Source organism: Haemaphysalis longicornis, unplaced genomic scaffold (assembly GCF_048455015.1).
Source record: "Haemaphysalis longicornis isolate Haplotype H1 unplaced genomic scaffold, Haemaphysalis longicornis Haplotype H1 scaffold_3, whole genome shotgun sequence".
Classification (NCBI taxonomy): Eukaryota; Metazoa; Arthropoda; class Arachnida; order Ixodida; family Ixodidae; genus Haemaphysalis; species Haemaphysalis longicornis.
Window position 1 is genome coordinate 87,238,857 of NW_027526335.1, and position 13,759 is coordinate 87,252,615.

Consider the following 13,759-nt stretch of genomic DNA (forward strand, 5'->3'; position numbering starts at 1 on the left):
CTGAGGACGTGTTTCATACAACAGGGCTGAGATGTACATGCCCACAGAACATGTGCAGTATGCACACGACGGCAAAGCCTCAAACAAGCTGTCATTTCTGTGGAATGAGGAAAAAAAAAAAAAAAAAACCCAGAGGGTCATCAACAAACCTGAACACTGTCAGAGCCTGCACCTTCTACATGCCTGTTCAAAACTCTGTCGAGGGTGGCTAAAAACAGTCCGCAATGCAAAGCTGTATGTTCATCCTGCTTTTAACCATGTAGTTATCTTCAAGAATAGTAAGCTCCTGTTCTTGTTTGCACTGTCTAATTTAAAAATCGTAAGATGGGGTTGTTGCAAAAAATATGCTGTTGTAATAAGCTAGCTAAGTCCTCTTGTTGTCTAGGTCAGCTTCAACAAGCAAGGAAAGCGCTGCCCTTTGGAAGTTGAAATTCTATGGCTGTGCAGCCGTCAGGGGTGGGTGCATTCTCAGAGACACAAACATAAAGTAGCTTATTTCCCTAGAAGCAATCACAGGTTAGGGAGAGATAGCAGTGTTGCAGTATACGCACAGATAAACTGCTTCGTGGCAGTGGGAACATTATGGTTGTGTGGTCGTCAGCTAGGTGTGGGATCCATGCTCAGATATGCAAAAACAAAGTACCGACTGCCCAAGAAGCCATTGCAGGCTAGAGGCATGCACAGATAGGCACACCGTGTCAAGAATGTTTGGGAAGAGGTGCAGCATAAAGGTGGTCTTCACAGCTTGGGTGAACTTGCTACATAGTGTGGGCGCGTGGGCGAAAGCCACCATCTGAGGTAACTCCCCACTGCGATATGCAATGCTGAAAGAAGTTTGCTGGGCTGAAAGTTTGGTGTAATTGCGGCCGCCGCTGTGATGTTCCAAGCACACACCAGGCGTTTTCGTTTTTGAGAATATGACTGCAGCTTTTTCAGTGCACTAAGTAGCTCTAATTTTTCCTGCAGTGTGGGAACATGTGTCAAAGTTCGATTGGTCCAGTTAGTGCAGGAATCTTAAACCAGGTCAGGTGGGCAATAATCAAGGCAGCAGAGATTGCACACTTGGGATCTGAATGTGTCACTATGTCCCATTTTTTAATTTTATTTTTTGGTCAAAAATAGGGGGTGGATCGTTTTTTTAACTGGCAGCACAATTGTAACTTGCGTTTCTTTTGTTTTTGTTTTTTCAATTCATGTCAGCGTTGTGTTGCGGCATTTGCTTGGTCCTATGCACCTCGATATGTCAGGGATTGTTTCGAATCCTATATGGTATTGTCTCTTTGTTCTATTTCGTTGTTGTTGACTGTGGTGGGGCTTATACTCCATGTCAGGACAATAAAACCCCTAAGCTGAGAGTAACGGCACTTTGTTTGTGCCTCCTCCTACTTGTGTCCGCAAGTCTTTGTGCAGCTTCTCTCTAGCAATTTTTTCGTAAGTATTTTCCTTTCGAAGTCAAAGCATGCCCTCAGCACCTCATTGCACTAACTTTTAGTTACATTTATTTTCAAATAATTAAGATGCAGTACACCTTGAGGAGTTTTTGGCATGCTTATGTGACAGCGACTTCATTTTTGTTGACCACAGTGCAGTACAGGAACCATGAAGTGAGTTTGTTGGAACTGTAATCTTGGCTGCCATTGCAAAGATATGGCAGGAACCAAAGATTTGCCTGCGTTGGGCTCAATAGTAGCCACCAGTGCAGGTTTGAGTTATGTTGTCATTGTCTTCTTTTGGTTGCAATAGACATACCTCTCAGTGTTGGTATCATGGGTGCACAAAAGGAATGCAAAAGAATGCCGGCAACGAAACACTTAGCCTACGATTCGTGCTATGTGCTCTGGCTGTTGGGTCAGAAAGCTCCGCATATGCACTACAGTTTTACAGTGCTCGATAGTATGGACTGCCATTAAGGGGGCCCACATGGGTATTTGATCAAGAACTTTATTTTTACAGCTATGATGATGAAAACTGGGGGACATGTGTAATTTTTCATTCTGATTGTAGATATGAAACTTGTTTTTGTGTAAAACGAATATATTCAAATTTATGCAGGTTCTTATATTTGATTTCTTGACAGCTTTTGTAAAAAGACTGCTGGAGGCATGCAGCTGAACGAGGTACCAGTTAACGGTGCACAAATCAAGGAGTGCAATAAGACTAACATAATCATTCTATCTGGTCTGTAGCAGAAGTTACGATCATTTGAAGTTTGGGCCTGGAAGACAAAACCGTTTTTTCTGGTTACCACCTTTCAAGCTGAAACTTCAAATGGTCGTAACTTCTGCTACAGACCAGATAGAATGATGATGTGCACAGTTGATGTGTGCACAGTTCACTGGTACCTTGTTCAGCTGCATCCCTCAAGCAGTTTTTTTACAAAAGCTGTCAAGAAATCAAACATAAAAACCTGCATACATTTGAATAGATTTGTTTTACACAAAAACAAATTTTATATTTACAATCAGAATGAAAAACTACATATGCCCCTCAATTGCCATCATCATAATTGCAAAGATAAAGTCTTTTAGTTTAAGATCAGCATTCCCCCTTAAAGCAAGTTCTTGCTCAGTGCTGCTGCACAGCTGAAGCTCACGTGTTCTTCAGCTTTGGCAGCCATTGGGTGACCCCTATTTGCCTAGCTTCACCCCCTTTCGGAATTTCCACTGTTTCCCAGCGGGAACTTCGTGGAAGTTGGGGCCACCCAGGAGGGCCAGTTCTACCACCCTCCATAACTCGACACTCGCGCTCCCCAGAAGCAGGGTTACAGGGCTATGCCAGCTCCCCCAGCGATATGGTCCAACACCCTTTAGGCCCCCGCATGGGTTACAGAGGTGTGCAATTGCCTCCGGCCCGTGTCTCAATCATATTTAATAAACTGATGAGACACCAGGTGTGTACCGTCGAGTGACATAGTTGTAGGCAACTTTGACACCCCGGCCTCCTCCCACGCTGGACACGTGAGCTTCTAGCCTTTAAATTGTGCCAGCTGCATCTTTTTTTTTTATCTCGATTGTTCGCCGCCTTTAACAAGAGCCACTCTTGCATGAGTACAGGTTGTCACACTCATGTCCAAGAGTAAAGTGGCTAGCTAAGCTCAGAACCCTGGTTGGTTCATCCTTTGTCTTTCATGAATTAAACTTGTGAAAATAAAGTAACTAGATCTTGTGTAAAGCAAAATTTCACTTTCACGTCTTGTGTCCTGCTCAGCAGCTCAGCTGCTGAGCTTTGTTAATAGACACGACTAAATGATCAAGTAGGTTCACTGCACTAGCGGTAGGCCGTATTCTTTTCAAGTGGTGTGAAGCAATGGCACTGGCATGGAGGATTGCGAAACGGCAGTTAGATTGTGCCGCACCTGTTGAAGGCTGTGCGCTCCATCAACACCTGTTTTCACTCCCCCTATGGGTCACTAATCAGGAAATTTGACACTGCATGATTGATATAACTTTCTTCTTGGCCTGTTGACAGGGCCGGGCAGAATTTTCGAATCCATTTCCTTCTCTGGGCTTGCTCTTAGCGCAGTTTGTTTTATTTAGAGGAGTGTTGAGTAGGGGATACTTGCCCGCGGTCTCTTGCTTTGTGACTATCACGTCGGCCACTTGTAGTCGCTGTCGATATTTCCCCGAAGAAAGATAACGCACACTCGGGTCTTAGAACCCACGAGGAGTTCGAAAGGAATCACTTTTCCAGCGGTGCGGCCTTGTTTATTACTACAGTCTTCCGGCCCTTAGCGTAAGTCACTGCGCTGACATCTCCTATGCGCCAGTCCTGGAAAGCCACTGTACCAGGTGGGCTGAACTGAGGAAATTTATTCTCTTAGGGTTTGGAATGGCAGCTGGTGTGTTGCAATGGAATGAGGAGCTGTAGAGGAGAGGATTCAGTCAAAGATTTGGGCTTCATGTCCAAGTTTTAATTTGAACGTGAGGTTTTAACTTGCTGAAAAGCCCAACTCAGCTACAAGGTATGGCATTAGTTGGTGCCCTTGCAATATTTAATCTCCTTGGGGTCTCTTAACACGTACCAAACTTGTGATTATTGCAAAAGTGAAAACACAAAAGCTTAGCTTTTGTATTTGCGCTGTATAGTTGCATTGTGTGATGACCAATTTTCAGGGTTTCCCTCTGAGAACAGGATCTACTCTACCTCTGTATGGTGGCTTTTAGCTCATTTGCATGCATAAGCAATGGATTAATCAGTCCTAAGTCTGGGTAGAGAACTGATCGGACAACTTTGATCAAAATTCGCCAAATTACAGTGACGTGAAAATAAAACCTTCCCATCAGTTGTGAATTTGAAAGCATTAATGGGAATTTGAACACCACTTAGTGTCCAACTGCGTTCCACAGTGTGCCGTGCGCTGGGCAGAGCATTTAATTCTGAGAAACATGCTATGTAATGCGGCACAGCTATATTGGTACACAGTGCACTGCTTTTGTTTGTTATATTTCTGAAACATGTGCTATAGACCATGAGGTGTGGCTATTGCATGTGTCGTGATCAGTGGGAATTTAGGAGCCTGCTACTGACTGCCTTACAATGCCGGCTTCTCCTCTGAAGGGCTCATTTAATGCTCCAAGATTATAAAATGACCGTTTCTTGGCATGCAGGTGTGTACAGGAGACTGCAAGCATGAAATGAGGAAGGGAATTAAGGGGGATAGTAGGCAGGCGTTTTGTGAAGTCGCCTTGCAGGTGGCAGCCAGACGGGATGTAATTTTTCTACGCAGGTTGATACCCCAAGCAAGACTGGCCCCGGCACTGTAGCGCAGGCTTGGTGCGTCCAAGATGGCATTGCCTCGGTCAGCCACCACCTTCCGCGTCGAAGGCGTGGCTGATCAGGCGAGTGCCAAGACCATCCAGGCTGCCCTTGCGAACATAGGTGGTGTCCACTCCGTCAAGGTATGTGCGTGTGTGTGTGGCATACAGGTGCACCTACTAGAATGGTACCCTAAACTCAACAAGAGCTGTAGTGTTTTTCGTTGTTTCTTTGTTTGTTCATTTGTAATAGAGCCTTAAGACCCTCTTGCAAACTCTCAGCAAACAGAGTTAAGGGGGGACGTGGCAAGTAAAACTATTTTTTGTTATTTATGGACCAAATGTAGTCAAATTAGGAGAATTTATATAGTTAACTAACCTAATAACAAAGCTTAAATCACTTTCAAGATACCTGCTATACTTTTTGAGTTACCAGTCTAATTACCTTCACTGAGTCCCCCCAAGATTAGTTAACTAATTAGGCAAGAACTCAACAAAATTTTTGTGTCAGCATGACCAGGAAGGTCTATTGGGTGCAAGGACGCTATAGGCTTATTGCTTTACAGTTTAACCTCGTTATAAGAGACATGGATGTAAGAGACAAATGGTTTTAAGAGAAACTATTCACCCACATGGTTGGCTGCCTTATCTTTCCGATTAAATTGACCTCTTTTATAACAGAAATCGAATGTAGACAGTTGGTTATAAGGGACAAGTCATCCCTGAACTTTAATCAATAATCTCGCTTGTAACAGACATTTTAACTTCAGATGCAGTGCCACCAGTCACTAATTGCAGTTGCTTCCATTTTGGAAACAGGTGGACGACAGACGCCTGCAGGCGCTATTTATTATAATTTCAATAAACACACAGTGGTTCAGTCAGCTATGAAATGATGATGAGAAGCCCTGCCAATGGAAATGCAACTTACAGAAGTGGTTGAAGCTTACTGACATCCATTGGAGCGCGGCCGCACATACGGGCTCTCCCACTCGCGTAGCTCCCATTCAAGAAGCATCGCAGATGTTTAGTCCTGCAAGCGTAATGAATAGCCTGAGCATACAGCGGAAGAAACTGTGCGGTCTGGCTATTCATCAGGCTTGTGAACTGAACATCTACGATTCATCTTCCACAAACAGTGAAAGGAAAAAAAAGCTTGTAGAATAGGTTGTAAAAAAGTGTGAATACAGTCATGAAGCAAACAAACATTCAGAACTGTCTCATAAATTCTGGGGGCCAAGCATAAATTAGAATGAATCTTTTGCAACATGCTGTAGCGTTCCTTTGAGCTTATTTCAGTCATACGGTGGCCACATTGAACTACGGTCTGATTAATAAGTGAAAACAAGGTTCCCTGCTTATAAGAGACACGTCGTATAAGAGACAGAATCTGCTCCCCGGTACGTGTCTCTTATAAAGAGGTTCAACTGTATTTCCTTTAGGTATCCAAAAAGAAAGACAGAAGCTTCACTTTCTTTTTGTCAGGAAACTATTTCTCATCTTGAAAGGAAGGTGGAAGTATACAAGGCAGCCTGAAGCCAATTTCAGTTTTGTTGTTATAGTGGTATAGTTACATAAATGCAAGTTTCAGGTAGTCTTTTAACTTCAAAAGTATATAAGGTAGCCTGAAGTCAATTTAAGTTTTGTTGTTACAGTGGTTAGTTACATAAATTCTAAATTTGATTCAATTAGGTCCATAAATAAAGAAGTTGTTTTATTTGCCACGTCCCTTCTTAATTGATAAACGTGTCCTCTTTTGCTGGTTTGTACAAGCACACTCTAAAAGGGATGAAAGTGTAAAATCAGGTTGTCCTGTATCGGTACATTACAGTACTATGAGTGTGCATACACCACTGGTATCAGCACTTGTTTTTAAAAGTGAAATTTGATGTTTTTTGGAAAATACTATGTGAAATGCTTGATGAGTAGAGGTGCTCACTTTGGGTTTTATGGGGGATGAAATTGAGCGCTGTGTTCTATAAAACCAAGGAGACTGAGTTTTTACTTGTTGCTCAATGTTAGCCGGTACCAGAGTGGCGAAAATCCATGGACACCATTCTTCCGGGTGCACTAAAAATAAATACGCAGCCGAGGGAGCATGAGGAAACTAAATAAACTTGTGCTGTTTGTAAAGCTTTCTTTCTAAGCTAGCTCGGTTGTTGTGTTTGCATATTCTTGTCTCCTTCGCTTTGTTATTTTTGTTCAGCCATTCAACTTCGCCAGCTGGAGCAAAGCGCATGCTGTAGTTTTCCAGATACAAATGTCACAAGTACGAAGCCAGCGCAGTGGCAAAGCTTCTGACAACTGAGCGAGCACAACAAGTTTAAAAATGTTTTCATTGTCTTTTTCTGCCAGAAGCAGTTCAGGTCTTTTAGTAGTCTGACTTTTCCCTTACAGACTTGGGTAGGGTTATCATCACTGTCGAGATATTGGCAGTGATAAGGTCTTTAATTTAATAATGTTAACTTCTTACTAGGAACAAAAAAAGAAGAATGCACAAAAAGGAAAGACTGAACAATGGGTATTGTGCAGTCAGCATTATCTCCTTCCATGACTCCTGATATTGAGAGAGGCAATTCATCCATCATGTACGTGCGTGCAATTATGCCAGCTGTGTTTGCGCTGGCAAGCTGAGGGCAAAAGAAATTAAACAAGGACGAACATTGCGTTCGCTGCAAGCGCAGCTGCTTCACATTTCTCCCTGCCCTTTGCACAAACAGTTTCTCTCGCCGATCTGTGTGCACAGGTGGAGCTCGCGACAGGATTCCTCACCGTGACGTACAGCCCCGATGTCACCTCCCCCGAACACATTGGGAGGAAAATAGAAGATGCCGGCTACAGAGCCCAGCCCAGGGAAGACGAGCGGGAGAAGAAAGAAGAGCTGAGCAGCTCCCAGCTGCAAGTTCGTCAAACCTCGCGCGTGGCAGCTCCTCAACACTCCGCGACGGTTGTCTTCCAAGCGGAAAACGAACAACCCTGCGAGACCTTCGGGGACAGCCTGAGGGCTGCCCTCAACCGCTTTGCCGACGCCGTTGCCGTGACCTGCATTGTCCGTGGCACGCACGGGCCGCCCCTGGCGGTCGTGGGTTTCGACTCGACGAGGGTCTCTGCAGAGGACATCGAGGGTGCGCTCAAGATGACGCGACTGAGGCTCTCGACGAGCCTTCTGAGCGTCAAGGGGATGACGTGCCAGTCGTGCGTGCGCAACATTGAGTCTCACGTGGGACAAGAGCCCGGTGTGAAGGGTGTGAAGGTGTCGCTTGAGGAAGAGAGCGCGAGGTTTGTGTATGACGGTGAAGTGCTGAGTGCGGAAGCGCTTGTGGAGAAGATTGAGGACATGGGCTTTGAGTGCAGCGTTCTTGGCTTGGCTGCCCTCGATGCCGGTGGTCCTGGCGAAACAGACAAGGAACAGGAGCGGCCTGCTGTGGGTATGTCGTCTGATTAGTAACTTGGTATAAGTGGTTGTGAATGCGTATCTAAGTCAAAATCTGTTTGTTGTGGGTACAGACCGTGAATGTGAGCTGGAATTCTGCCTAGCTACCAATGTTGAAAATCTTGACTGTGTAGGCATTTATATTCCAGTTGGGCTTTCTAAGGACTCCATAACTGTGTGACTGCCTCTATGTATGTATCTAAGGGATGTGGAAGGGAATGGTTTAGCTGTGGAGGGGAACTCAATCCCTCGTGCTTCCTACATTTTCATAGACGGAGTACTGCAGATGTGGATCGCAGCCAGTTACAGGCATGAAATTTTACAGCAGAACCTATCTCCAAATTTGCTTTGGTGTGTGTGTGTGTGTGTGGATATTTACAAGGCAGATGTGAATTAACGTACGTAAGCATGAATTGGGGAAATAGCTTTAGAGGTCTTTTCAGAGCGACTTTTTGAAATGCCGTGTGGTGGCCAGAGTGATTTCTGAAGTTGCAGTGTAACACGCACTCACTAATTACCTACGGTAATGGTGAATTGAAATTTTTAAGGCTACAGTTTCATCAGTGTGGAAGAGCATTCTATGATATGTTCTACTGGAATCATGGCACAAGCATACTTTTAAGATAGCGTTTACCTTTACACATGATTTTTATCCATTCAAAGTGTCATTTAGATCCACTAGCTTCTTTATTAATTTATTTTTAATTGTGTTTTCCGTTTAGGCACTTCATCGTTCACTTCAGCCACTTCTTTTGTGCCAGCATACGGCATACAATCTTTTTGAGCAGCAAAATAGATTTGTGCTAACATTTCATTGCCTTACGTGGCAAATAAAACGGCTTTTTTTTAATGTATGGACCAAATTCAACCAAATTTGGAGCATTTATGTAACTAACCATTCTAACAACAAATCTGAAATCGGTTTAAGGATACCTTCTATACTTTTTAAGTTAAAATACTGATTACCTGAAATTTCATTCAGCATAATTAACTAATTAGGCAAGATATCAAAAAGATTTTTACGTCAGTGGGATCAGAAATGTCTATTCTGTGCAAGGAAGCTATTACATTATTGCATTATATCCTCTGGGCATAAAGCGAAAACAAAAGTTTTACCTTCCTTTGAAAATCAGAAATAGTTTCACGTCAAAAAGAAAGTGAAACTTCTGTATTTCTGGATACCAAAAGGAAATAAAGCAATAATCCAATAGCTTCCTTGCACAGAATAGACCTTCTTGATCACGCTGACATAAAAATCTTGTTGGGTTTTAATTTAATGATTTAATTAATCTTCAGGCTACTTTGTGAAGGTAATTAGTCTTCTAACTGAAGAAGTTTAGAAGATATTTTTTAACTGATTGATGTTTTGTAACTTATTTGGTTAGTTAACTACATAAATTCTCCTATTTGGCTACGTTTGGTCCATAAATAACGAAAATTGTTAAACGTCCCCGGTTAAAAAAAAAAAAAAGCACATGTTGTATCCTGTGAGCATATTTCCCTCAGTGTGTGTATTGCAGTCTTGTAGTGAACAGTTAACCCAAGTTGTTTTTGTGCGCTTACTGATTCCTTTTTCTTTTTTGTATCTTAACTCAGTATCATTACTGGGCCAGTAATTACAGCACACTTGGGAAGTAACCCGATGCAAAGAGTAAAAATGTGGCGCATCGTTTTGCCAGCACTGTTGACGCTGTTGTTTGTGTAAATTTTTATGCGCAGTTCCCACACCCAAACAGCCAGTGATGGCTACGGGCGATTGCGTAGAAGACCGGACGCAGCATGGCAGCCTTGAAGGCACAGAAAAGTGCTTCCTCCGAGTCACCGGAATGACCTGCTCATCGTGCGTTGCCGCAATAGAGAAGCAGCTGTTCAAAGTGAAAGGTCAGTGGCTGGCCTTGCAGAAGCACATGTGGCCCATGTTTGCTTTCGCTAAATGGCCCTTTTATTAAAGCAGCGTTTGAACGGCACTTCTTTTGGGAAAAGGTGGCAAGCATTTGAAAGTGCATTGTATCTCGAGCGAAATCAGGGAACTAAGACCTAACCATTGTTGTTTGAATAGTCAAAATTTATAATAAAGTTCAATACAAATACAAATAGTATAAAAAATGGGGAAAGGAAACTTCAGCTTTTCTTATTGAATTCAATGCAAGTAGTATAAAAAAAGAGGGAGGAAACTGGTTCAAAAGATTGTATTGAATGCAGGATATCTTTATAACCTATATTACCCAGGCTTTCAAAACCTGCTATGCTGTACAAGTATCCCTGTTTGGCTGCAAAAACTGGGAAAGGAAGACAAGGAAACTCGCTTGCTTGGGGGAGAACAAGAGCGACATTCATTCATGGGTGCTGAGGATTCGGGGCTAGAGCATCTTTGATTGATTGTAAGCAAGAAGAAAACGTGGTGCAAACTAGACGTAGACGAAAGAAACGAGGTAAGACATATACAGGCGCCATGTCTTACCTCGTTTCTCTCGTCTGCGTCTAGTTTGTGCCACGTTTTCTTCTTCCTTAAAATATGTACCAACTAGCTCAGCAACAAGTTTTGATTGATTGATTAGTTGATTGATTGATTGATTGTGAGGTTAAACGTGCCGACGCTGCACTGGCGACGAGGCATGCCGTAGTGGAGCGCTTCGGATTAATTTGGGCCTCCTGGGGATCTTTAACGTGCGCTGAAGTCTCAAACACACGTGCATTTTTGCTTTTCGCCTCCATCAGAAAAGTGGTTGTCATGGCTGAGAATCGAACACGCACCCTTTTGCTCAGCAACTCAATGCCTTAGCCACTGAGCTACTGTAATGGGTGGCTTGAGCATCTTTATCAGCCAGTTCAAGTCAGATTCTATTTTCGATACACCTGAATATTTAGATAAAACCTTATACTTGAAGTTATTGAATATTCATATGCTTGAAATTTTTAATATTCACATGCTGCTGATTCTGCCCAAACTCACTGGAATGAGAGTTCCTTTCCTAATATTGTAGTGGGAAAAACAGGCAAAGGCAATGCATGGCGCCTATGTATTTAAATATTTTGTATGGCCAATTATTAGTTTTACTTTCAGTGCATTGGGCTTACCTGTTCAAGAAACCTTAACTAACAAGTGAGCTGGGCCGTGTATAAGCTTTGCTAAGTAAAAACCGATATTTTTTGTTAGAAGGGCTGACGTAAACTATGCCGGTTGAAACTGTAGGGGACGTAGTGCTGCGCTAACCTCACTGGCTCTCCATAAGTTGTGGTATATGTACGGGGTGTTTCACGTATTTTGGAGCAAGGTTTTAAGCAAGTAATGTTCAAGGCGGGTGTATATTATCTCGCACTCTGTTTGCATTTTAATTAGTTAAAAAAGAAAAACTTTTTTTTAGGAATGAAACTAGCTGGAAAGTCGTAGTAGCACATCGAAAAACAGTCTCTATGAAATTTCATGAGTGTAGAGGATTTTCAAAGCTTAAAAAAACGCAGCACATTCAAATTATTGGCTGGTGGATCACACCTTTCTCACGCCGTACATTTCCGTTGCCGCCGTCTCCAGTGGGCGCTTGTGGTGGCGAATTGGTGTCGTGCCCGCATTTTGAAAGATGATGGTCTTTCTTGGGCAGAAATTTTGGTCTGTTTGTATGTCTGTCTGTCTGTCTGTCTGTCTGTGGCTCGATTCAGCCACCCGGCCAAAGTGAAACAAAAACTGTGCAATAGTCTTGTATACCCACAGCCAACTCTAAACGTACACGTCTCGTGTCAATCAATGTTCATACTTGTCAACATTGTTACAAGAACAAGACATTACGCAGGTATAAGACAGAAAATCAATACATAAGTGATATCTACAGTGTTTTTTTATAAAAAAATTTATGTATGCTTGATTTTTGTGAAATGAAATGCTACATCTACTGCAGAAAAAAAAATTACTCTGTCCCCTGTTGTCGCCCGCGCCACTATAGCTTCTGGCGGCATTTTAAGAAATCATGCGGCAACAGTTACAAAAGGTTTCACTAGATAGGTTCCATGTTCTGCTTTGAACGCACGTGGAGTAGGAAACCTGGTTTTATAAACGTTTATGTAGGGCGCCTCAATTCACGTGCGTCTCCGCCGCACGGCAGTGCTGGCTTTGGGGCACCCGGCCTGGAGCAGTGGAATGCAGTAAATTTAAACTGACTTGAGCAAACCTCTAGCATGTTACCGTGGGAGGGGCGCGACGGAAGAGGAACAGCATGAGAGGCGCGTGGGAAAGCAAAGGGAGGCATTTACTTGGCAAATGTCGACGAATGACAATTGTCTTTTGTCGACATTTGCAATGAAAGGAGCAGATTAACGGCCAATTTTTTTCAGTAGTATTTCCCTCAATCTCCATAAATTTGTCTATTTATTTGTCTATTTGTTCTGAACATTGAATTCAATTTACCTTTCTGTGGAAGGACTACTTGCAGCTGAGCGAATACTTAATTTTTTTTAAGCGGTTGTTTGGATATTCAAGCTAGGCAGTGTTGCTAGATTTTCGTTCCAAGCCAGCTTACATTAGCTCTAAGTACACTTAAGGGGGGACGCTGGTCTTGAGGACATTCTTGTTATTTTTTAACCTAGGTATGTGCCTGACATTTACACATTGGGTGTATTTTAACATCTTGAGCACAAATATGCAGTCAGTTTTCATCTATGTGGTGTAAGTTCAGAGTTGTGCAACATGTTATGCCACTCTGTTTCGGGCAATTTCTTAATTATCTACCTATGAATCACTCAAATACTTTTTATCCCTTTGGGCTCTAGAAGTACCAGGGAGTGCAACTATACCACAGCAGTAATTTTAGCATTGTTTCTGCAATTGCTGTAAACTTATTAAATGCCAGGTCATCAATTGCCAAAGTTTTCGTGAAACAAACTGCATAAAAAATTGTGCTTGCAAAAAGATACTCAACGTTTTTGTGGTTTTATTGCACTACTCAGTTCATAAGCTTTCAAATGTAGCAAAAATGATACAAATCTGACCAATGAATCCCATGATATTGAACCCGACAGTTGACCTCGTGGGAAAAAAGTTGGTCCTGAAAAAACAAGGCACGAACTTTGGAAACATATTTCAAAATGGTCATTTAGGCAACTTCAAATGGCAACAGCTTTGTAAATACTTATTGTACAGCTATAATATTTTGCAGGTATATTCTTTGGCACCTGTAGACTACAAATAAAATTAATACAGAAAATTGATTTTTTGGCAAATTTCTGGCCCTCAAGACACCAGTGTAACTTCTTAAACTGTTTCTGTTGCATCCCACAGGGGTAAAATTTGCCTTGGTGGCCCTGTTGGCTCAGAAGGCAGAGGTCAGGTTTGACCCTGCCCTGGTCGTACCAAGCCAGCTGGTCGAGCTCATCAACGACATGGGATTCGAAGCTTCTCTTTTGGAGGAGTCCCACTCTTTGCACGGAGAGGCCGAATTTGTGGTGAGTACGCTTTTATTATGTTCTAGACTTCCTGAACACTGGAGGGAAAGTGAGGCTTTTCTTTTGTTGACGCAAAGATCAGAGTTGTGTAACAGAATTACCAGGAAAAGCACAAGTTACTCTATCTGATTTCCTTGCC

General features: G+C 42.7%; 1 protein-coding gene across 1 annotated transcript in view; it reads left to right on the forward strand.

Moving 5' to 3' along the window:
- The first annotated feature begins 3,632 nt into the window (after window positions 1-3,632).
- LOC144174783 (copper-transporting ATPase 1-like) overlaps window positions 3,633-13,759 on the forward strand; it is a 56,483-nt gene continuing 46,356 nt past the window's right edge. The window contains 5 exon segments of the mRNA XM_077703661.1: window positions 3,633-3,732; window positions 4,727-4,898; window positions 7,501-8,182; window positions 9,907-10,068; window positions 13,457-13,620. Of these exon segments, the coding sequence (XP_077559787.1) occupies window positions 4,785-4,898; window positions 7,501-8,182; window positions 9,907-10,068; window positions 13,457-13,620 (1,122 nt within the window). The 5' untranslated portion in view covers window positions 3,633-3,732; window positions 4,727-4,784.